General features: G+C 39.5%; 1 protein-coding gene across 4 annotated transcripts in view; it reads right to left on the minus strand.

The window, feature by feature from the left end:
- Positions 1–2549: 2549 nt before the first annotated feature.
- LOC149174998 (uncharacterized) overlaps positions 2550–26352 on the minus strand; it is a 123445-nt gene continuing 99642 nt past the window's right edge. For 3 of the 4 annotated variants that reach the window (XM_089419481.1, XM_089419479.1, XM_089419478.1), the window contains 3 exons: positions 4635–4888; positions 4294–4447; positions 2550–3226 (listed from right to left, as the gene is read on the minus strand). In XM_089419481.1, coding sequence (XP_089275607.1) covers positions 3005–3226; positions 4294–4447; positions 4635–4888 — 630 coding nt within the window. In that variant the 3' untranslated portion in view covers positions 2550–3004. The remainder of the gene's footprint in view (positions 3227–4293; positions 4448–4634; positions 4889–26352) is intronic. The other variant, XM_089419480.1, reaches the window with a different exon arrangement.

A 26352-nucleotide genomic window follows, 5' to 3' on the forward strand; every position in this document is an offset into this window, starting at 1 on the left:
AAGAAACCAAGTCGGAGCCTAAACCAGATATAGGGTTGGAGCCCTCCAGGTTGGTGCCTCAAAATTGACAAGGTTGGAGCCTTGGAAGTCGAAGTCAGTGCTTCGCAAATACAAGTTGGAGCCTAGGAGATTGAAGATTAGTGTCTTCATCTAGGGTTGGAGCCCTACATATATTGCATTTGATTTGTTGAAGAAATTAATAAAAGCATTTATTCTTATTATTCATTTTGTGTTCTAAATATAAGTGATCTAACTGGTAAAAGTAACAATTGAAAAGGAATATTGATTCACCCCTGCTCTCACTATTTCCAATAGACACGACTATTTATGTAACCACTCGAATGTTTATGTTGATTGTCATGGTTTATTGTATATGTTAAGCAGTGCTAGTTGGTCTTAGGGGCTAGATGTAATATGAATTGTTGTTATGGTGTAATGACAATCCCAGAGTATGTCAGTTTATTAGAAAAGACCTTGTTTTGTATTGTTGCGTTGCTAGGGTTTTTAGCATGAGGTAATGTTGAGTGAGGTGGAGAGCACAGATTTGTTGGGGTTAAAAGTCCACATCTTGAGTAGACGCAGAGCAAACCTACTAGGGTTATATGCTAATGCCATTAGGGTTTGCAGAGAGTTTATTTATGTCATGAGTAAGATGAGCCTTGTATGTGCTACATTGATGTTGCTAGGGTTTTAGGCATGAGACTTGCATATAGTCTTGTTGATAAGACAACACATAGTGCAGTGTTCGTACAATATTGGTATTGCTAGCTTCAGGGGTAGTGTTGAGAAGTCTTAATAGCCACAATGATCAGAGAAGTGATAATATTGTATAGTCATCAAGGGTTGGGCAGTGATCACTCTTATTATTTATCTTGTATCATAAGGGTCGTGGGGTGGTGAAGGCGGAGATTGGATTTTTCTTCAAGTTGGATCCTCAGAACACTTCGAGGCGACAGGGTGGTGCTAGGGCAAGGTGGAGCCCGTGCAAAGTGTTGAAGCATCCTTCTAATTGGAGTTGGTAAATCAGGGCATTGGAGCGCCCTTCCAGCTAAAGCTAATAAATCAAGGTGTTCGAGCGTCCTTTCAGTTGGAGTTGATAAATCAGAAGGTTGGAGCCTCCTTCCAGTTGTTGTTGAAGAAGCTCGGAAGTTAGAGCTTCCTATTGATGTAATCTTTAAGACCTATATTAAAAGCATTCAGTGGTGTCTCTCCCAGGAGGGTTTCCACCTAAAAAATATTGTGTATTGTCTTGATGTTATGCATTTTTTAATGTTGTTGCTTATTTATGTTTTGATCTAATGCTAATGAAAATTAATGCTCTGTGAAGTTTAAATTAACTAATTGAAGTGAAACATTGACTCGCCCCTCTCAGTGTTTCCAACAATAGTTAATCAAGGGAAAAGTAAGCAAGTGTAGGACCAATCAACTATAAAACAGCTCCAAAGAGAACAAAATCTAATCAACTTAGAACTGAAGTTGTAAATCTGACATGTTTTTGATGTTTTATAAAGAGGTTTTACTTCAAGGAACTTAGGTTAAGATTTACACAAATTGTTTCTTCATGAAGTTAAATGCCCTCCATTCCCCTTTTTTTACCAAGGTAGACAATTACAATAGAAATTTTTTAATGAATTACTTTGAATATATATATATATATATATATATAAACAATTGGGTGTTATATTGATAAAAGACTGCAAAAAAATATGGTAGATAAGTATATTTGTTAAAAGTAATGTTATTAATATTTCTTCATATTAAGTATTGAAAAAATGACACATCTTCCACTGAAAGTAGAAATTCCATATTAATATTGAAGGAATTACACATTTCCCTCATACTCAAAGTAAAAAGCAATTATAATGAATAAGAAAGTCTATATAAAGGTAGAGCTGATATAAAATTATATTACTTCAAGTGAACATTGAAATATTTTATTTATAATTGACATTGAAATATTTTGTGTTATTAAAAATTTTGTTATAAATACATGTCAACTACATAGTGAGGACAGAACAAATTACACATATCCCTCTTACTGAGTTGTAAAAACTGCCTTTCAAGACAATGATTAGAAACCTTAAAGCTATGAATCCTTGATATAACACTTCAACTACGATAGCTCAAAACTCGTATAATAGATTTTCTTATCATATCGAATTTCGAAATGTTCTGGTCATGACTTCTATGATTGTTGCATAACTCGTTACATCAATATTTATATTATTATTTATATTATTGTATATTAAGTTTTCTTGTTTTACTTTTTCTCAGCTCTATTTTATTAATGGCTACATATTTCATATTTATATACATGTGGCATGCAGCCCAAGGAACCTGATTTTCAAAAATCACTTCCCCACACCCACACCCACAAACGTTGAAACCTTGCTGGAACAATTTTACACAGGCAATACACACAAGTCAAATGATAGAACAATTTCAACCATAAGAAAACGAGTAAGAGAGACAAAAACCTGAACTTTGCAATATAGTGGAAGCATAATTTTAGAATTAAAAAATAACAGAACGGAGAAACTGGACCCAGCTGTGCTCAAGTGGCAACATTAGAAAAAACCAATGCCAATGCAAAATAGTTGAAATGGTCTACACTCACTTCAACTCCTAATTATTATGGAGGTGGAACCATTTTGTGAAAAGCCTTTTGATGTGAATCATCTGCTTTTACCACGCCTGACAAGTTCAGATTCAGAAGACATTAAGGATAAGGCCACCCCCATGATATGATGAAATGCATCCCCATTCACGTTACAACTCCAAAGGTTATGCTATTCACAGGATGAAATTTATCTTCGCTGCTTAAAAATTCTATACAGATGATAACACAAATAGCTAATGATACAAACAATCTGCTTATTCTTTTGCTTTAATCTTTTAAACCTTCGCATTATTTCTTGGGAAGAAATAAAGCCTTCTGTATGCCCTCATAAAGGATACAGTCACCATACAATACAGAAGAAGTCTTTGTTTTACAATCTGCAAATTATGCTCCAAGCCATAATTCATATACCTGGCCAGTGTTCTCCCTGTCAACTTGTTTCAAAGCTTCAAAACTCCTTCGGTTTCCAAGGAATTCACTCCTCTTTACTGGGACATAACCAAGATCTAATGCTTCGTTGCTGGCATATAGAAGTCTAAGGCGATCTGCGTGCTTTGAATCTGTATGAATTGCTACTTCTATTTCATCTGGTGACAAGTTTTCCTGCTAAAATTCAACCCAATATCATCAAAAGATTTATCATGGTAATCTCCCCCTACAGGGAAAACAAATCGCAAAGAACACTTCAAAAATACAGCAATATTACAAAGGAAACCTCAACTAGAAAGGTGAAATAGGAAATCAAGAATAACCTGAAAATAAACATCCCATGAAGGCAGGTATTGTCCCAAACAAGAACTAGGTACAAAGTGAGATAGAAAGATAGAAGGAACATAAAGAGGAATGGGAGAGCAGGAAAAGTAGGGAGATCGAACAGCACTTCCTACACCATTGTGAGGTATTTAGTCACGTAAGGAAGGGAACATCACTAGAAATGAGCAGCTGGGAAGCAGCATTCCAGGAGAATCATGTAGATGATAGGACAAAGAGACTAGCAAGGATGACACACAACAGGGACAAGTTGATGAGAGCCAACCCAATTGAAATAGATGACCCACCTTTAAGGGTTAAACTCATATTAGTAACACAACGCATCCTTGTATAGGCCATAATTAATGGAAACTAGAATAATATGAAAAGTCTAAAAGATGCAAACCTGAGGAAGCCACTGAAGCTTTGCTTTGATTTGAGTAGGCTATAAATTAGGATAAATTATAAACACATCAGCATACACAGCACAAAGCAAGGCCTCAAGGGTCATGAAATCCTCATCATCAACGTCAAGCAACAAAATTTCAAGTTCAAAAGTATGCCTGCTGAGGAAGGCATGCTCCACAATTCAAACAATATGTGCCGCGAAATCGATGCTGAAGTTAATGAAGTCAATATGTTGAATATTATAATAAAAAACAAAGAATTAATTAGGATTGAATTCCTTCACTGGGAATATTGCTCTAGTTACGTCATGTCAAGTCAGCTGAATAAAATGAAGATGATAAACATCATCAATCGATGTATGGTGTCAACTGGCTAGTTTTATGGAAATCAACTGTAGTTGGCCAATCTCATGGTGTCCAATACACATTCATTTCATATGTAGTTTATCATGTCAGCATATAAGAAAACATGCTTGTTCTATAGATACGCACATCAATATAGATAACTTTACAGACCTGGTAAAAAGAGTAGATATGGTCTAAAATCTGCAAACGTGTGAAGCCTTTCTCACTGAAGAAAGTCCTCGCTGATGGACCCATCTCTCCAAATCGGTCAATTGGAAATAATATTGTCAAAAATGCACCCTTGTAAATTACCTCTCGTTTCTCACTGCAACAAAGGATATTTTCAGCAGGCATCAGTTACACAAATAGTTTTGCAAAACCAAATGCTTAAACTACACAAACAAACAGCTTTGGAGAAGAATTGTCATAATTAGATCCCTTGAGTAAGGCCAAAGTGAGTATTGGAGAAGATAAAGCATATCATATAATCAAAACATATTTTTAAACCTCACCTCTCTCTCATTGGTTGAGTTAAAACTGCATCCTCTGAAATGCCACTAAGGGCTTCAGAATGTCTTCCATCATCACGTGCATCAAAGAACATGGAAGCCCGTCCATTTGCATCCATGTCTGATCCATTTTCTAGAAGTGTGTTCCCCAAACTATCCATATAAACAGAAGCAGTAGATGTTGGCTCAGATATTGACCAACATATGGAATCCAACAGGCTGCTTGGAGTTAAGGGCCGTGGTATTGTTCGACAAGGCTACAATACAACAAAAACACAAAGCCAATGAAATCCTCTTTTTGCCTATAAGAAAAACGATGCTACTGAAAAAAAGAGTTATGCAGCTTCAAAGAAAAAAAAATTACAATACTTATAAGAAGAAAATACATAAAAAGGAAATGAATATTATAGAAAAGGTCACCCAAAGTTGTACTAATTATTATAATTTGTCAAGAGCATTACAATGAAACAGTAAAGCGTTGTGTTAGAAAGCATGATCCAAAGTACTGATAAGACTGAGAGGTTTAAGACAGCAAAGCTATCAAACAGCATATCTATAGTAACACTTATTCCAATGCAAGTCATAGTCCAAATTTTGGATAACATGGAAATGCACAAGGCATATGATCATACTAATAAGTTGACATTACATTTTAATATGGTTTATGAAAACACGTTTCCTTTTATAAAAAAGAACAAGTCTAAGAATTTTAGGAGGTATTTATAACCATAACTAATATGTTTCTTTACCATCAAGTATTCAAGAAATTACACCTTAAGCAAGTCAAAGCTTGAACTACATAAGACCCATATTAACGATAATCAAAAGGCTGGAATCGCTGGCTTGATTGCAACCCATAATAATGTCATCCACATAATGTTCCCCAAACTTCACTACACAATGCATAGTTTTGATCACAGAATTTTATCAGGCCTGTATACAAAATGGATCAGGACATATACAATTAAAAAGTTATTTGAAAGATAGGTGGTTCAAAATTGGAAGTGACAAGGCAGACATGTGGAATGAGTTGTGGGGTGGCAGCAGGTTTCCCATTAGTGGATGAGCTAGCTGAACTAATGAATGTTTTTATTTCTGGAGTCCCACTATGTCAACATTCCAAATATAAAAGTAGAAAAAGCGCTAACTGGAAATAATAAATTATTTGATTGCAAACTGTTCATTGCATAAGGAAAGCTGCCACCAACTCTGAACCAGTTCTATATCTCTATTATAGGGAAGCCAAACAAAGGAACCTATAGAATGGAGACCATCTGTGGAGTGTGCAGGGTTATATGGGGCACCAAATTACTAAAATTGCTACTTAACGACTTGTGTTGAGAATCAAGATCACTAGAGATAAACAGGGATCAAATGGAACCAACCAGCAAACCCTAAATCAGCATAAACCATAAATACATAAAGAGGAGAAGATGGACACTTGAGCAATAGAAACACAAGATGTAGGTGCCCATAGGCTCAAGAATTAATCACTAATAAATGAATGTGTTATACAAATGAGGGATGGGTTGTGTATTTATACACAACTTATGAGGTGGGGAGCCTCCCCCCCATAAAGGGGTTATTGATCCATATAAATACTAGATCCGCCATAACCACCCACAATATAATAAAATAGTGTTGAATAGGTCAGCTGTTAAACCATAACCTAGTATTACAATAATGAGAGCTCTTAGCCATAACAAGTAACCACAAAAGAAGATTGCACACCACCATTTCAACATCCCCCTTAATCTGAGCATAGGGTCATGGAGAACAACAATGAAGTACAAATGAAGGAGTGGGCATGGTCAACTCAATAGAAAGACAGTTACAGCTGAAATATAGAAGATAATGGATTTGTAATAACCCTACTCAATCTCTCCTTTGGCCTCTTGAGAAACGTTCTTCTACCCTTCTCCTTCATGTCTACCTCCAATAACAGCCAACCAATATCTACACAATGTTATTGTTGCCACAAAATCTAGCAAGCCTTGTAGAGGGAAACCCTACAAGGTATAAACTAGACCTATAAGCAACAATGGGGTAGTGGCCCACTGTCACCACAGCCAAAACCCCCTGCTCTTTATAAACTTTCATCGATGAGAAGACTCCCAGTAGGAAAGAAATCACTTATAATAGGTATTCTAGGGTTAGAGTATTAAATGATCTCGCTAGGAGGTCTTCAAGAAAGACACAATTTTGTTTCAAGGCTTCACAAGGAAACAATTCATGCATTGATTTGACAAGTGTTGGAGTAACTCAAGGTCAAGGCAAGGAGAAAAGGTTTCTTACAATGTATGTTAATTAAGCCAAGACTCATGAAACCTTCAAGAAGTCCTTAAGTTGAGGGAAGAAAAAATAGGGTTTCCCTCTTAAGGCAAACACCTATGGCAAGAGAATTTATGGATGAAATTCAAGTGGATGCCCAACAAAATGATAATTTTTGTGGCAAACCTATCCTCTTGATGTTTAGGTTGTCCAACCACCAAAATACCTCTTCCCTAGAATTTCTCCCTAAGCACTAGTACTTTACCCTAGCCTTGAAAGGACCAAAAAATTTAAAGCAAAGAAAAATGATTAAAGAGATGACCACCAAACAACTTGACCAGTGCCTTGCCCCTGGGGAAAATGGAGTGAATGATGATTTAGGATAGACATACTTGTTCCTAAGGAGATCGAAATTTGATGCCCTTGCAAGAAAATTTCAAGCATTTACCCACTCAATGGAAAAATGGATTTTTATGGGAGAGCTTCAATGAGTTCACCACTAGGACTATTCAATACATGTTATACATGAGTAATGCATGCAATATTCATCTAGATAGCAACATTAATTAATTTTCAATAAATTAGGGCACAATTTTGCATGACCTAGAATCAATAATTCCATATATTAGACATAGAATAATATATCTTCAACAAATTGGGGCACTTACAAGACAACATGCAAGAATTCCTTTCATTATACCAAAGAGTAGCTCCAAAAAATATCCAAGACTAACTCCAAATATCAAAATGCACCCATGGATTCTAGTTCATCCACAAGGGAGAAGTGAGTTCCTCTATGATACCGAAATTCCAAGTGTGATGATGATGAGAGATCAAATGACGTCTCTCCAATATATATGTGTTCTAACATAACCTATTTTAGCCTACAGGCCCTTCTAGTAATAAAATAAAAGGCATAGGTCACAAGTTGACCTAGTAGCTTTTACAAATTTAACTTTATCTCCATAAATGGTAGCCGAAATGTTGACGTCATGCTTGTGTGGGTTGATAGGAAGTTGACGGTCTGGCCTTTTGGTGCCATGACAAGGGCCTCTAAAATCAAGATCTAGTAGGGGTTGGCCCCTGTATCTCAGTGCAAATCATCTTGTGGCCCCCAAATGTGGGTTTGGGGCACAAAACTGGGTCTCATGGGTCTCCAAGTGATAAAATCTCTATCTCTGCTCCAATGTTGAGGGCACTGAAGATGGTGCTAGCCCTCCCATGTCTCAAGGCATGAGACAAACCTCATCTAGGCCCTGGATCAACTGCCACATCCTATATATATATGCTAAGTCGACCGGTGGCAAATTGGTCCAAGTGCATCATCCCATGAATAATATAGGGCAAAGTGCAGAAGCTGTGGGTGTTGAAGGTGCCCATGGCTATGATTGATGCTCTACAATTATTTGAAGTCCCATGGCTCTCAACCAATGTTGCATGAAGTGGGGACGTTTTTTGGAAGCGGGGACGCGGAAGCATCATTTTCCAAAAATCTAGGAAGCGAAGCGTATGCTATATATATATATATATATATATATATATATATATATATATATATATATATATATATATATATATATATATATATATTTGCATTTATACTCAAAACAAACATCCCAAACAGGCGGAAGCGTCCAAAACAAGCGGAAGCGTCCAAAACAGGTGGAAGCGTCCGGGAAGCGTCCAAAACAAGTGGAAGCATCCAGGAAGCGTCCAAAACAGGCGGAAGCGCGCTTCCGAACTTTGGAAGCGTGCTTCCGGGGACGCTTCCTGGACGCATCCGCACGGGACGCGCTTCGGGCCTTGGAACCGGGGGGGGATGCTTCCTGCAACATTGCTCTCAACGCATTCACCTATTGGTGTCAATATGTCCCTCTCGAGGACATGGACCCCATTTAAGTTGTTAAAACCCATAGATAAAACCATCTGCCAATCACATATAATATCCGGTGTTGCGACTTTCATCATTAGGTAAATTAATCATTATTGCGTTTAAGTGAACCAAGCTTGAAAGAAATGGGCATAATAACACTTCATATGTGGCTTCTCTTCCCAAATTGGGGCCTTAGTCTCATAATGGTGTTACCTCGCTAGGTAGGAGTGGTTAATAGACGACCTTATTAGGTGTTCCCATCCCCCAAAAGAGAAGTGACATGTCCTTAGTCCACCCTTTAATTGATAGGTGCCATGTGAATAATAATGGAACGAAGGGGGAAAGAACTCGATGGCCAAGTGCCATGATTAAAGGGACCAACTATGTTGGAATAGCTCATCCTGGGTGTATAGATTTGAGGAGGGAGCAATCGTGGATGCATGAGTTAACTCGGCCTCTGTTTTTCCACCCCTCTATATTGCCTTCTACTTTTTCTTGAATTTTTCTTCTATTACTGCTCGTAGCTCGAGGAATGAGAGCTTGCTTTGTATGATGTATAGTAGTTATTACCCCTTTTAGGATAGGGCAGTTCATCGCATGAAAGAGTTCCTTGTCTTTTGTGAGATACGGCAACAATGACCTAGGAACAGGGTGATGGCCATATGATAGAGGTAGAGCTCATGCTTGGATTTTGCCCACGTGCTAATTTGTAATCTTGACCATCTTTTACATTTTGATTCTTCTTTTGCTATTCTTGTGGCCATCATATGTTCTTTTCTTTTTCTTTTAGCTGCATCAACCTCCTGGGGTGCATTTCCAAGCGCTACCCAAGGTATGAGAATGTTTGAGTGCCAAATCCCAATGAACCAATGGTCAGTTGACCCAAGGAAGGGAGGTAGAATAGGGGCTCATAATGTAAGATGGAAAGTGGTAAGTATGGAATAAGGATATATGGAGCTACGCTATCTCAATCATGGCTTCCCAAGCAGTGCCCCTTCCTAAACCCATAGGCCATTTGAGGAGGTCCCACTGGACTAGGATAGAAAATTAACCCCCCATTTAAGGTGAGGGAACAAAACTATAGTCAAGACCCTTCTTTCTTCCATGCCCAAATACAAACAAGCATAAGCACTTGATTGCATAATGAATAAAGTACCTTTTGATCAGAAGCCCACCTTCCAACACATGCTCTTGACAAATGGGCAAGGAAGTGTTACCACAAAATCTAGCAGGCCCTAGTGAGGGAAAGCCCATAGGAAAAAGAGCTAGACTAAGTGCTAACAATGGGGCAATGACCCACTGTCACCACAACCAAGGTCCCCTGCTATTTACGGACTTTCAACAATGGGAGGATTCCCATTGGGAAAATAATCACGTTTGATAGATATTTTAGGGTTTAAGGTGCAAGGCCATGGATTAGGACCTCTCAAGGAAAGCTCAAGATTATGATACAATGCTTCAAAAGGTACTTTTCTCCCTTTAAGAGACCTAGAGATGAATTGCACAAGACCTAGGATTTTGTGAATAATCGTGGATGGTGGCACTCCCGAGATCAAGGCAACAAGGAGAAAGGGCTTCTTATGATATACTTCACCAAGTACTAAGTGGATACAACCCTCAAAGAAGTCCCCAAGTTGAGGAAAAGCTAGCTAGGGTTTCCCTCTTAGGGCTATAGCTAGGGCTTGAAATTTTATGGATGAAAACTAAGTGGATGCCCACCAAACATGGAGGTCTTGTAGCCAAGACACAAGACTCGATGTTTAGGCTCTCAATTTCCCACAAAACCACTCCTTAAGAATTTCGCTCTAAGCCCTAGTTGGTCGTCCTACATTAAGAGCACTGAATTTTCAGAGAGAGAAATTATGGGGAAGAAAAAGGTTTGACTATCAAGGACTTGGACTAGTGCCTTGTCCTTTGGGCATATGGAATCTTAGGATGTTCAAGATAAACTAAATCGTCTCTAAGGAGGCTCAAAAATGATGCCCTAGGTACCAAGTTTGAGCATTTACCCACTTTATAGAGTTCAAGGAGAGTTCAAAGATTTTCCTCCACTAGGATCATTCATTACACGCCATACACTGAATAACACATGCAATACTCTACTCGAAAGCCTTTCAAAATTAATTTTTAATAATTAAGGCACAATTAGCACATTCTAGAGATAGCAATTCCATACATTAAACAAATTCAAGAGAAAAATTCCAACAAAATTAAGTACTTACAAGATGACATGCAATATATCCATCCAAAACTCAGGAAGTAGCTCCAAAGAAGAAGTGTGAATTAGTTCCATACATTGAAATGCATCCACAAGAGTCTCCAATAGTCAAAGAAACAAGTGTGAAACCACCTCTAGAGATCGAATCCAAGTGTGCTTATAATGAGAAGCTCAAATGAGCTCTCATCTATCTATACATGATCTATCAAGTCTAATTTAGCCTAGAAGCCCCTTATTAGTTGTCAAATAGAGGGAAAACTAATTGTGGTTAGAAGCCAACCATATAGCCAATGAAAAATCATAAAGATAAACCCACAAGAGGGCCAAAATGTTGACGTCATCACTACGTGGGCCTCTTGGAGGCATGTGTTGAGCTCTCTCTGTGCCAGAATGAGTTGAGAGGGCTCCAAAAATGATCTACTAGGATTTGGCCACTAAACATGCATGCAAATCATCAAGTGGACCCTAGTTTTGTGTTTGGCGCACAAAATGGGTTTCATGGGTCTCCTAGAGGAAGAATAGCCTATATCTACTACAACATTGAGGGCTTAGAGGATGGTGCTAACCCTCCCAAGTCTCAATAGCGAGACAAACCTCATCTAGGCCTTAGCTCAGCTGCCAAAACCCGTATATACTGCTAAGCTAGCTAAGGGCATGCTGGTCCAAGTGCGTCATCTTGTGAATAATATGAAGCAAAGTGCAGATTGTTGTGGTGTTGTAGGTGCCCATGGAGTGAAGTAATGATGCTCTGCAAGTATAGGAGTCCCACATCTCTCAGCGCTTCACTTGGAGGGTGTCATATGCTCCTCTAGTAGACTTGGGCCCTAATTAAGTTGCCCAGACCATGATGAAACCACCTGCAAGTCACATATAATGTCCAATGCTGCATACTCACCATTAGGTACAATAATTCATTAGTGCATCTAAGTGAATCAAGCTTGTTAATCAAGGGCACATTGAAACTTCATATGGGGCTTCTCTTCCTAATTTAGGGCTTTAATCTCGTAATAGTGTTACCTCCCTAGGTAGGAGTGGTTAATAAACAACCCTATTAGGTGTAGGTGGCATATGAATGATGATGAAATGGATGGGGAAACAGGGATCTCAAGGTCAAATGCCATGGGTACAAGGATAACAATGATGAGGGATGTCCACATATTGGGTATATACGTAGGAGGGAGCAATTGTGGATACATGAATTACCCCAGCCTTTATTTTTCCACCCCTCATTATTTTCCTTTTGCCTTTTTTTTCTTTGTATTACTGCTCGAGGTTTCAGGAAATGAGAGCATGTTGTGAATGATGTAAAGCAGTTATTACCCCCTTAAGGTGGGGCAGTTCATTGCCCACCAAGGGTTGGGACATACATGGGTTCCTTAATGATGTGGGGGCACTCATGGGCCCTAGGAACCAGGGTGATGACCATGATAAAGGGTAGAGCTCATGTTTGGGTTTTGCCTACGTGCTATATTTAATGTCCCAGACGTCTTTTGCATTTTTATAATATTCTTTTTCTTTTGTTCCGTGCTTGTGGCCATGATGTGCTTTTAACTTTCTTTTCGCTGCATCAACCTTCGAGGCAACATATCTAGGCTCAACCCAGATTTGTGGACAAGGGGAGGAGAGTGTGCCAGTGCCTTGTGGACCCAGTGGTCATGTGGACCCAAACAAGGAAGATGATGAAATAGAGCTTGTAATGTGTGGAGAGGAGTGAAAAATGTGAAACAGGAAAACGGGACCACACTACCAAAATCGAGGTTTCCCAAGTAGTGCCCTTCCTAAAGCCATAGGCCAATATGGGAGATGCCACGATACTAGGATTGAGGATTAAACCCCCATTTAAGGTGAGGGAACAAAACCATGGTCAAATTCTTCCTCCTTCCAAGTTACCCACCAATCCATGCCCAAAGTGACCAATGAAAAACAAGCATAGGCACCTGATTGCACAATGAAAAACATATCTTTTGGGTTGGATTTCCCACCTTCTAACATGTGTTCTCGACAGATGGGTGAGGAAGCATACAATTGATGCAGGGAGCGGAGATAAAGTGGCACATCACATTGGCTATGAGGTAGCTCCCAAGGGTTGCTGGCTGCCCGCTGAAGAAGATGACTAGGAAGGAAGCTCTCCTAGGGGTCCCCACTTTATGGTGGGTAATAGGAAGCATATAATTGATGCATATGGCCGAGATATAAACGGCACATCATATCGGCTATAAAGTGGCTCTCAAGGGTTGTTGGCTGCCGGCTGGAAGAGATGTATAGGAGAAATGTCTCTCCTAGGGAACACCCACTTTTGGTGGATAACAGTTACTAATGTTTCATGGTCAGTTGGAAGACCACTGGCCTCCAACTCTCAACATAACCTCAAACCATTGTATCTTTTATAGGTATTTACAGTCCCAACTAGCACATGATCCCTTGGAGGTTGTTGGGCATGTTCCCCAACTTTTAAGTTTTAACTACCATTTATTAGTTCCACAGCTTCCTCCAACTCAATGTCAATCTCCTTTGTTTTAACTGCCATTTATTAGTTCCACAGCTTCCTCCAACTCATTGTCAATCTCCTTTCAATGGTCTCTCCATATTACATAGGGTTCTGTAGCAATGCTTCTACAACACTGTTCCACGGCAACAGTTCTATAGCAGCATTTTGCATGTTCTGCAACTACACTTATGCAGCAATGTTCCATAGCAACAGTTCCATAACAGCATTTTGTAAGTTTGCCAGCAACCTAGGACTTCTTCAACCTCACCTAGCCATTTCCTTTTATTTTCTCAATGATCCATTCAACAGTTCTACAGCAGCATTTTGTATGTTCTGCAACAACACTTATGCAGCAATGTTCCATAGCAACAGTTTTACAACAGCAATTTGTATGTTTTGCAGTAACCTAAGATGTCTTCAACCTCACCTAGCCACTTCCCTTTATTTTGTCAATGATCCATCCAGATTACTCACATATACCACTAAGCTAATTTCCCTCTTCTTCTCTTATAGACGAAGAAGAGTAATACGTAATTACTAGTGCATTAAACTTAACCATGTCAACCTCAATAAGTGCACCCCCATTATAAGAGAGGGTAATTCCCTTCATTAACGCACCCCACTAGTGCTCATTGATGAAAGGAATCACTCTTCCACTAATTCAGCTAACCAAAAGGACATAACAAACATCATAGATGCACTAAGTCAGTGAAGTAATGTGTGCAGCACCAAGTGTAACCACCATCACTAAAGCACTCTACCATTTTAGCATTAAAGCATCCACCTAGGAAAGTGCACCCATCATGGAAAAGATAACTCCAATGAGATAGAAATGGTCAAGAGGGTTCATAAAACAAGCTACCCTCACGAAAATCACCCTCACAAGTGCAGCCTCTCTCTCCAATTCTGGTATCTTTGTTGTTGCTTGCCCAGGCATAAGGGAGAAGACTTTAGAGAAACCAGGTAAAGTTTAACACCGTTCAGATTGGTCAAGATGATAGATCCCAAGCATTACAAGGTCCCTCATGTTGAAAATATAACTAGTGTCGGTCTTCATAATGTAATAAAGATGTAACTTTTATCATTGACATATTTATTATATTCATTATAATTATTTTATTTTTAGTCAAAGCATGTTCTTCATGATTATAGAGTCAAAAGAATCAACGAGAATTTATTATGAGTCAAAAACATGTATTTAAGTCATGTCCCATTTGGACTTTTGTACGAAAAAGAAAAAGAATTTTTATTTTGAGCCAAAGTGTCAACACAAGACCAAGTCGGCCTATGTGGCAGCTATTTGACCCTCCTGGACAGCTATATATACAAGTCAACTTGACCTCTTGGAGACACACATTCACACATCACATCATCCATCGATTTTTGTGCCTAATCGAGAAGAAAGAGAGCCGAAGTCAAAGGAGAGATAAAATTTGGGTTTTCTATCTTGTTTTCTACTCACATGCAAAGATTTTGTGGCATCTCTCCGAAAGTTACAAAGCCTAGCTTTTAACCATCATACCGAATCTTAGCAATATCTCTATTATGTATTTACCTTGACCCAAATATATCTCTCCGAGTTTTTGCCAGACTTCCAAACCTAAGTAATAGTGCATAAGTCCCAGATCTTTCATTTCGAATTCATCTGCCAGTATCTTCTTGCATTCTTGTATTATGCACTCCACACCTGTAATAAACAAAACATCCACATATAGAAGTATAATAATTGGTTCATTGTTCACCACCTTTGTAGATATTTGGATCTGCAAAACTTTTGACAAACCCAGTTCTTAAGAGATATGCATCCATCCTTGCATACCATGTCCTAGAAATTTACTTCAAGCCGTATAGGGCTTTCTTGAGTCTACAAACATGTGTATCTTTGCTATTTATTTTGAAACCTTCCGGTTGTTCAATGTATACTTCTTCATCAATGGTTCCATTTAGAAATGTTGTTTTGACATCCATTTGATGAATATTCCATCCCATAGTAGCAGCTAGCGAAACCAAAGATCTTATAGTAGTATACCTGGTAGTAGGAGCAAAGGTTTCTTCATAGTCTATGCCTTCCTTTTGTGAGAAACCCCTTGCAATGAATCTAGCTTTATATTTGTCTATGCTTCCATCAATAGCATGTTTGATTTTGTAAATCCATTTTGAAGTGACAACCGATTTGTCACTTGGTCTAGGAACAATTTCCCAAAGCCCATTCTCCAAGATGGATTGATATCCTTCTTGCATTGCCTTCTTCCATTCTTCTTGATGAGCAGCTTCTTCAAATATAGTCGTTTCAACTTCTATCAATTTTGTCATATGTGTTGCATATCCTGAATATCTCTTTGGTCTTTTGCTTTCTCTAAAAGTTCCTTTAGTAGCTCCATGTCCTTAGGCATCTTCAAGAGTAGCTTTTAATCAATTTGGTCTCTTTCTTCTTTCGGATATGATCACGGGTTGAATCGGCTCACTTGGTCCTTCTTCTTCTTCTTCTTGGTTTGTAGTTGTCTTATCATGATGCTCTTTTTCTTCAAATAGTGGAATATCTTCGTCATCAGAATCAATTGAAATGTCTTTGAATCTTCTGTAGGCATGATTCTCATCGAATATAACATCCCTGATTACTTCAATTTGTCTTCCTTCCTTGATGTAGATTCTATATGCTTTTGAAGAAAGATTGTAGCCAACAAAGATCCCCTTAATGTTTGTGGAATCTAGTTTCTTCCGCTTGTCCTATGGAACATGGATGTATGCGGGACACCCAAAGATTCTAAGATGGTCTACACATGCCTTCTTCCCTATGAATGCTTTTTTAGGTGTTATATTCTCAAGGATTCTATGAGGACTTCTATTTTGTATATATATTGTTGTCATTGCTACTTCTCCCAATAGAAACTTTGGTAGATCTTGATCAAATATCATAGTTCATATACATTCTTCAATTGTTCTATTTTTCCTTTCTGCAAATCCATTCTGTTGATTATAGGGAACAATGAGCTCCCTCTTAATACCTGCTTCTTTATAATATGCAATTAGTTCTTCTCAAGTGTATTCCCCACCATTGTCGGATCTCAAAGTCTTTATCTTTCTTTCAGTCAAGGTCTCCGCTTCAGATCTAAATTCTTTAAACTTTTCAAATACCTTGTCCTTTGCCTTGAGAAGGTAGAGCCATGTATTTCTAGAGCAATCATCAATGAAGGCCACATAATAAAGATGGCCTCCAAGAGATTTGTTAGACATAGGCCCACACACATCGGAATGAACGAGGTAATGAATGAGGTCTAATATTTCCTTAGATCTTGTATCACTGCTCATAAAAGGCTTCCTTGTATTCTTTCCTAAAGCACATCCCTTACATACTCCTTCACGATCTTCCTTGATGTTAGGGATGCCATTTACCATTTGATTGAGAGAGGGAATTATTTTGTAATGTATATGACCATATCGATGCCATGGTTCGATAGGATTGATCTCCATGTGAACTAGGGCTTGAGGAGATGGTGTTATAACTCTATATAGTCTTCCTTCACGAACTCCAATAACTTTTGCTTTTTCAATGCTTGAATCCTTTCCCCAAACCAAAACTTTACCATCTACAAAGGCAACCCTATCTCCTTTATCTTCTAAACAAGAAATTGAAAGTAAATTCTTTTTCAAACCTAGAACATAGAGTATATTGTTGAGGTGTAGCTTTGCTCCATTTTCCAGCTTCAATGATGTAGATCCAAGGCCCTTGACTACATAATTGTTGTTGTCTCCTAGCTCCATTGCATGAGATGATTGTTCCTTTGATAGAGTATGAAGTTGTCCACTTTCTCCTGTCATATGTCTTGATGCTCCACTATCAATGATCCATGCATTGTCATCATCAAGAGTACCTGTAAGTACAACCAAGAACCCTTCGCTTTTGACTTTCTTAGATAAGTTGTAGATGATCCTTCCAATCCAACTTCCTGCGATTCTTACAATATTGAATCCCATCTTCAAATAGTTTGCCATAAAGGGAGTAACCTTTTCTTTCAAGCCAACAAAGTGATCTCCAACCTTCTTCAGCCTTAGCTCTGATACCATGTTGAGAAATCAATGCTAGTAGGATTTAGGGTTTGATTCCTCTTTCTTGATAATTACTTGTAAATTATGTTGCCTTCTTTTGCTTCTTATTTAGTTTATCTATCATCAAGCAATTACCAAATTATATGTGAGTGAAGATCACAAGAACAAGAGACATAAGATGTAGGTGCACAGCCAGGGCAAAACCCCTATAAGGGGAAAACCCAATCAAGAACTCTTCCTTCAGCAAATCCAAATCAAGATGAGACACTTCCAGACTTCTAGATCTAAACAAAGACCGCCTCTACCACCACGTCAGCCCTTCCTCCTTGTAGATGTCCTTTTCTTGTCCTTCCAAGTGTCAATGCTTCAAGGTGTAGCTTCAGTTCAGAATTTCGGCCCCAATAGTAGATTTTTTGTCCCCCAGCTTCAAAACTTCGACCCTGCAATAGAAACAAAATTTCAGCCCCAGCTTCAGTGTAGTATCTTCACACGTGTGAGAGAAAGGTGGCCCAAAAACTCAATTTTCTTCTTCCCATCCTCTCCTTCTCCAGCAAATTTGCACTCTTTTGTAACTATTACTTCTTAGAGATCAAACTTGTTGATGATGCTCTCCAAATGAAGTCGAGTTGCTCAACATATAGGCTTCTTGTGAGGTCGAATTGCCCTAATCTAGGCCAACTTGTTGAGGGCAGGGCTGACTTGGTGTGGAGGTGACAAATTATCTTTTTGACTCAAAAATAATTCCTTTTACATGAGACAAAAGCCCAAGAAGGGTCTAATAATAATGACAATGACTCAAGACAAAACCTAGAAGCCCTCAATGGGGGCTTTGACCTAGAAAACATTGACCCAAGCATGAAACCCATCCTTTAATAAGTCATTTTCTTTAATAATAATTTTTCTTTTGCCAAGTACAAATATGAAGACCGAAGCTAGTTACATTCTTGACTTGGATCTTTGTGGCAATTTTTTGGTCTTGGCCTTGTTGAAAATTTAAGGAGGGTACCAAGGAAGTGTTTCCTACGGTCATTGGTCTCTAGGCCTAGGAAGACACTTTAATAACTTTTGTGGTGGACTTGAAGTGTTATAATTAAGTCACCAGGAGAAATGTACTTTTGATGTATTATGTATTTTGTACTTTATTATTAAAATGATTTGTGTTATAAAATCACTTCATGAGTTAAAAGCACATGTCATATTTTTTTAAAATTAAAGTGCCTTTATGTTTTAAAGTTCACTTTATGAGAGAAAAGTGACTAAGGAGAAAAGACATTATAAAGTACTAGGAAGTCACTTAAAGACGAGACCAATGTATGCGGGGTCCAAATCTTGGGAATTAATCTTAGCCCTCCAATCTAAGATCTCAAGATTAAATCTCGGCCCTCTATTCATAGGGTTTTCCCTCAAGCAAACAAAGGGGAAAAGAGACCATCATTTTGCCTATTATCTCATGAGAGTTATTGAGAAGAAAGAGCGAAAGGGAGGAAGGAGACTGAGACATTGCTAGAATAAGGGAAAAAGACATAACAAGCAGGGATTCCAGCTCGAGTTCCTACAGTTGCGTGGCAAAGAATCCAAGCTTTTCGGGCCAGTTTTTCAGGGCAATGCACAGTTGCATGACAGAGGAAGAAAGTGTTGGTTACTAGGCTAAGTAACCAGCGGCTTTTTCTTTTTAGTGAGATACACCAGCACAATATTGTTATGAATTTCACTCTGAGCCAGCGCAAGTTTTGGGATTTTGTTGATTTTTTTAGGCATTATGAGCAGACTGTGTGACCCGACTTTCTGGGAGGAGTTCACTTCTGTTTTGGTCAGAGATTGATGAAGATGTCAGGGTTCAGTTGTGTTACCACTCAAACTAGCAGGGGTCCTAGCAAGGGATCCTATAGAGCAACTACTAGGTCAAGGGCGACAATGGACCAATAGCCCACTGCCACCTCAGTTAAAGCTCCCTGCTCTTTACGGACTTTCACCGATGGGAGGGGACCTAGTATAAAGGGGAATCACTAGATGAAGGGAAAAATGAGAGGGCAAGGAGTGATTCCTAATGCGTATTCATAAGAGAGACTCAATTATATGGTTTTCTTGCTCGGGAAGCAAGGTGATATGCTCTCTAGGAAGGGCTAAGAGGATTCTCAAGGCTAGGGTTTGAGAATATATAGTGCAAAAATGATTCCTAGGCCTAGAAATCCTTATGGAGAATTGGCCTTTGTGTGATCTTTGTGGAATTGGCATCAATAGGTTGTGGGACCACCCAAAATTAGGTCAAGTGTTTGGAGTGGATCACCCAATGAGTGGCTTGACCTAACTAGTGAGGAGAAGAGGACCAAAAGGACAATTTTTCTTTGAGATTTGAATTCAATGATCCTAATGAGGACACTAGCCAAGGGAAACCTAGGGCAAGAAATGGTCTTTGAGCTAGGGCTTGCTATATCTCGAGATCCCACCATCAGAATTGCTTCAAATTTGGAGGGCCTCTAGAGCAAACCTTAGTGCAATTGTGGACCAAAAATTGAAGTGCTTGGATGGCTAGATTTTGAGATAATTGATGTCCTAGGTGCCCTATGTAGGTTAGGCCTAGAAAAATAGGGAGGTGAAAAGAATAATCGTTGAAAATGATCACCAATGGAGGATTAGTGCCTTGTCCTTTGGGAGAGATGGAATCAAGGAGAATTTATGGTTTGGGAAGAATTCACCCAATCAAGGAGGCCTTCAACAACTTCGCATGCCATTGATAGCATGAGAACAGTTGCTGCAAAAAAGTTATACTTCGGTTTGCAATATACATGGCCCATGACATGATGCAACGCTATAAAGAACAAAATTTATCTCGAGATCCCACCATCGGAATTGCTTCAAATTTGGAGGGCCACTAGAGCAAACCTCAATGCAATTGTGAACCAAAAATTGAAGTGTTTGGATGGCTAGATTGTGAGATAATTGATGCCCTAGGTGCCCTTTGTAGGTTAGGCCTAGAAAAATAGGGAGGTGAAAAGAATAATCATTGAAAATGATCACCAATGGAGGATTAGTGCCTTGTCCTTTGGGAGAGATGGAATCAAGGAGAATATATGGTTTGGGAAGAATTCACCCAATCAAGGAGGCCTTCAACAACTTCGCATGCCATTTATAGCATGAGAACAGCTGCTGCAAAGAAATTATACTTCGATTTGCAATAAAAGATGACTTATCGAGATGTATTTAACATAAATTATCACTAGGAACATTCACCCATTTATACATGGCCCATGACATGATGCAACGCTATAAAGAGCAAAATTTTCCACAATTTCATATAGAGCAGTGGTAAATTTCAGACTTGTAAATCCCAACAACATTCATGTGACAAAAGTAAATGACAAGAATAAGCATTAAAAGAGTACTTACATGTATAAAAGAGTATATCCAATCATCAAATTATGCCAATAATGAAGCTCCAAGACGAGAGATATCCAAACATCAAAATTCATCCATAATATCGAAGCTCGTCCTCCAAAAGGGATAGTGAAAATTTCACAAGAGTAAATAACTCAATCCAAGTGATAATGATCAAAATGAATCATCTCAATTCTATTTATACACTCTCTAATGAATTTGATTTAGCTAAATTGGCTTAATTGAACCCCTAAAATAAAATAATGTGCATAATAACAATATTTTTGGTGACGATCCCACCAAATAGCTCCATAATAGGAATAATTAGCCTATTAAGAGGGCAGAATGATCAATATAATGAGTCGTTGGGCCTCTGAGAAGGCCTAATGAAGTCCAAGGGGTGCCATGATGTGAAAATGGACTCCAAACATAGTGGACAAGGGGTTGGCCCCTTGTTTTCCAAGCAAGAACCTGTGGTGCTCCCAACTGGGTGTGGGGGCATAAGGAAATCCTCATGGGTATCCAAGTGAGTCGAAAATGCCTATAGACCATTTGTAAGAGCTAGGATGATGATGTCAACCCTCCCTCTGCAGCAGGAAACATCTTCGAGATCCTGGAACATCTGCCAAGTGTATGGTGCAAGTGAGGACTCGACTGGGCATAGTGAACCAGGTGCATCATCCTCATCCAAAAGGTGGAACACGAGCAATCAATTAGTGGTGTCGGGGATCCATGAAGTACTGTCTGCTATGGTGGAGGCCCACAGCTCTCAACACTCACCCTACAAGTGTCAATGTGGCCCTCTGGAGGGCCAAGACCCCGTATAGGGAGACCAAGCCCCAAATGGAAACCCACCTACAATCCTGCATAAAATCCAATGTGTCCCCTTTCCCTCCAATACAACAAATCATTAGAGTAATCAAGTAAAAGAGCTTACAAGTCATGGGATCAATAGGGCACTTCATGGTGGCATGCCCTTCCATAGTGGTCTTTGGCATGTACAAGTGTCTCCAAGCTCAATAAGGGGTTAATCAAGGACCCTATTAGGTGGTTTCAACCTTTAAAGGGGGTGACATGTCCATGGTACATTCCTCAAGTGGCAGGTGCAGATGATATAGTAATGGAATGGAGTGGTGATGAGGGGAAACATTCGGACCACATGTCATGGAACAAGGGTAGCTATAATAGGGTAAGCCCACACTGGGTATATGAGTGTAAGAGGGAGCAAATCGTGGTACATGAGTTACCCCGACCCTTGTTTTTCATCCCTTCTTCATATGTCTTTTTGCCTTTGATGGATTTTTCTTCATAACTGCTCCGGGCCCTAGGAGATGAGAGCATGATGTGTAATATATAGCAGTGGATACCCCCTTAAGGTGAGGCAGTTCATCGCCCACCAAGGGTTGGGACAATCATGGGTTCCATAATGATGGAGGGGACTCATCTAGGGCCCATAGGAGCCAGGATGATGGCCATGGATAAGGGGTAGAGCTCATGTTTGGCTTTTGCCCACGTGCTAAATTTGTATGTCCCAGCCATCTTTTGCACTTTGTAGTACATTTCCTGTTGAGAGTGGCCAAATTATGCTTTTTCTTTTCTTTTTAGCTGCATCAACCTTCCAGGCATCGTTCCAAGCCCGACCCAAAGTGTGGACAAGGGGAGGGGGAGGCTAACCTTATGTGGACCCAGTGGACACATGTGGACCCGGATGGGGAAAGAGATGAATGGGGCCAAAATGAGTGGAAAGGGATTAATGTAGGTGGTATCAGAAATAGAATCACGCAACCAAAATCGGGATTTTCCATGTAGTGCCATCCGTAAAGCTAATGGTCAGTAAAGGAGATCCCACGGGACTAGGATACAAAGGTAACCACGAAATCAGGGAGAGACAAGAATACAGACCTAACCCACTCTTTCCGCCAAATCCCCTCAACAATCCATGCCTAAAAGTGCCCATGAAAAGTAAACAAAATTACTCAACCAAACCAATGAAAAATCATACCATTGGGGTCGAGAGGCCCACCTTCAAACATACATTCATAACATATGGGCCAGGGACCACATGGATGGCTCAGGTGGTGGAGAAAATGGCACATCGAGCTATCTAGAGGCTGCAAGGGGTTGTTGCCTATTGGTTGAGGACCATCTAGGGGGAAAATATTCTCCTATATACACTACCCACAGGTAACAAGCTGCATATATTTTGAGAATATCAGTCATATTTTTTATTGTGTGAAGACTCTTACCCACAACAACCTGACTGTGACATCATATAAAACAAAGGAGAGATAAGTACTTTGCTTTGTTGTGTAATTAATTCACTTATATGCAATAAAAGCCTTCCTCAAACTGGTTTTCCTCAAGAGGCTATGGGGTTTTTCCAAGGTCGTTTTGATCAAAAATCATAGTGTTGAAGTGTGTGTATGCTTGAAAATCTTCCTAGTATCAGTTGTGTAAAGTCTTTCAGTAGATGCACTCTTTATTGTTTCAAGTGAATGCATGAAAAATTATGTTAGTCTACCAAAACATGTGGGTTGGGTTTCATAAACATATGCAATACTTGTAGACTGGGTAAGGGTGCAGATCATTCACATTTTTCTACATGGTATCAGATACAGGTAGCTCAGAACTAAGATTTTATCACAGCTGATAAAAAGGCCAGCAAGCTTAAACTTCTAATAACAGTGAACAAAATTTATAGACCTTGCCAGAATCCCAAAGACTTCAGTAGTTGAGAGGGAGGAAGGTTCCTAGTTCACAGAGTTGCTCCATTTTGTTGGTTGTGAAGGTCATGGCAACAGGGTTGAGGGTAGAGGACAGATTGACAGGGGCTGATAATTTTGGCCCTTGGAAGGAGAGAATGGCACTTTTGTTTGAGGAGTTGGAGGTATGGGACATTGTGGAGAGTCTTGTACAACCTCCTACATATCTTGTTCAGTTGAGTGAGTTCAACAAGAAGAATGTAAAAGCAAAGAGGATCATCCTTGACGCCATCAAAGATCATATATTCCCTCATGTGATAGGAATGAAGTTTGCCCATGAGATGTGGGAGTCTCTTGTCACATTACACCAAAGTTCTAACGAGAACAAGAAGATGATGTTGAGGCAAAAGCTAAGAAACACCAAGATGACCAAGAGTAACAGTGTGACCTCATACCTCACCAGGATCACACAGGTGAAGGATGAGTTGGTTGTCGTGGGAGAGGTTATCCCAAAGGGCTAGTTGGTTAGGATTGCCTTAGATGGGTTCACCGAGAAATCAAATGGATTCATACATGGCATTTGTGCCAGAGAGTACTTTCTAGACTAGAGGAGGGTGTGGAATCATTTCATCCAGGAGGAGTGCCAAGGCCGGCGACAAGAGTGGTGGGGGAGTTGAGGAGAATGTTGCTCTTGCGGCGAAGGGCAAGAAGAAGAAGGCCATGAAGGGGTCTTCTAGTGGAGAAAACCAGGAGAAGGGGAGGTAGAAAGAAATGTTATCAGAACTGAATCAGTGATCAAACCGAAAAACCTTGTGCAAAACATCGTTGAACCAAAAAACATCGAGCAACAGGCTCTAAAAGGCCTTTATAGTCCAAAACAACATGATAGTATGATACTACAGTCTACAATACTACAACTATAGCCTATAAGTGCTAATTGTCAATGTCATCATCAGAATCATCACCTTGATCATCCTCCTCATCCTTATTTGAAGAATGAGTACCATCCAAGTCTGCGATCATTGCCTATACTAGGATCTTTATCATGATTCATCAATATAGCCCTCTAAGCATTAAAATAAGATTGAAAAAGCGTACGCATGTCAAGTCAAGATTTTGTTTTAGTGATGGGTACATTTTTCGTAGAGTCATGATAGAGGAGTTCGACAACCATTGCCACTAACATCAAAGTACATAGAGGGATTGGTGTTCTTTATTAAATACTAGTTCCTTACCCTCGTACATGACAAAATCCAATGGAAATGTTGCAATCCCCGCAATCCTGATATCCTGAAAAATTGTTAAGTCTGCTGGATTTTGAGTGAAATCTAAAATTCTACTTTCTCCGTATGAAATCCAATGAGGTTGGAACCACTCTCAAACATCTTGAGTCATTTCATGGTAATGTTAAAAATTTAAGTAAAATGATGGAAATGAAAGATTAAGGAGAATGTCACTTTTACTTTAAGAATTTAACATTACCATGAAATGCATAGCAATAATAGGACCATAGGCTTGAATATTAGGTTGGCCTAGGGGAGAATTAGAAGTGGGCCAACCAATTGAAAAAATCAAAAAATCAAAAAAGGCAATTTTTTTGACGTTGACCTGGGAAGGGACAAATAGAACAAAACCAGTCCTGAATTGGTCAGTTCGATACCAAACCAACCAATTCCAGTTCGAACTGGTCTTGGGCCAAAAACGGTCGGACCGGCCAGTTCACTGGTTCCGGTTTGGTTCTAATAACATTGGTAGAAGGTGAAGGAGAAGGATATGAGCAAAGTGAAATACTTTGCTTGTGAGAAGATGGGTCACTATGTTGTTCAGTGTCCCAATAAGTAGAATAAGAAGAAACAGGGAGTTGCAGCTTCAACAGAGGTGGACGAGTTCACCTCCAAATTTGACACTAAGTTTGCCTTGGTGGTGAGTTTAGCTACTCATGTTACATCTTCCCGTGCATGGTTCATTGACAGTGGGGCATCCTGCCATATGACTGGTGTGAGGGAGCACTGTTCGAGTCTCCCAAAGAAGGACATTGACTTAGAGGTTGCACTTGGAGATAACTCCGAGGTCAAAGCAACAAGACTGGGAACAGTATCATTTCATAGGGAATCTTTACCTCGGTGACAGATGTTCTTTATGTTCTAGGGATGAAGAAGAGCTTGATATCAGTCTTTAGCCTGGAGGACAAGGGTTATGAGGTGTTGTTCCAAAAGGGACAAGTGTTGATATATCCCAGGGGATCTAGTGTTGAGCATGCTAGACCTATTGGAGCCCGGAGTGGGAGGCTATACAGGTTTATGTTTCAGCCTATTAGAGCCTTGGTGGCACAAACCAACAGTAGTGAGTTGTGTGAGCTATGGCACAGGAGGATGGCCCACTTGCACCATGGAGCTTTCAGGATGCTGAGGGAGATGGTTACAAGATTACTGGAGTTCAGCACTGATCATCATGATGTGTGCAGGGGGTGTGCTTTGGGAAAGTACACCAAGACACCTTTCCCAAGCAGTGATCGTCGAGTTGCGGTATTCTTGACCTCACCAGGATCACACAGGTATCCAAGGATGAGGTCTTCAAGAGGTTGAGATCAAATAATGGGGGTGAGTATACCTCCATGGAGATGAAGGAGTTTTGTAAGAGTGTGGGCATCAAGAGGGAGTACATTGTGCCTTATAACACCCAACAAAATCGGGTGGCAGATAGGAAGAATAGGGCCATAGTAGGATCATCTAGGGCTATGTTGTATG

Source organism: Pinus tabuliformis, chromosome 4_1, assembly GCF_031772625.1.
Source record: "Pinus tabuliformis cultivar Carrire ecotype Pingquan chromosome 4_1, CPIR1, whole genome shotgun sequence".
NCBI lineage: Eukaryota > Viridiplantae > Streptophyta > Pinopsida > Pinales > Pinaceae > Pinus > Pinus tabuliformis.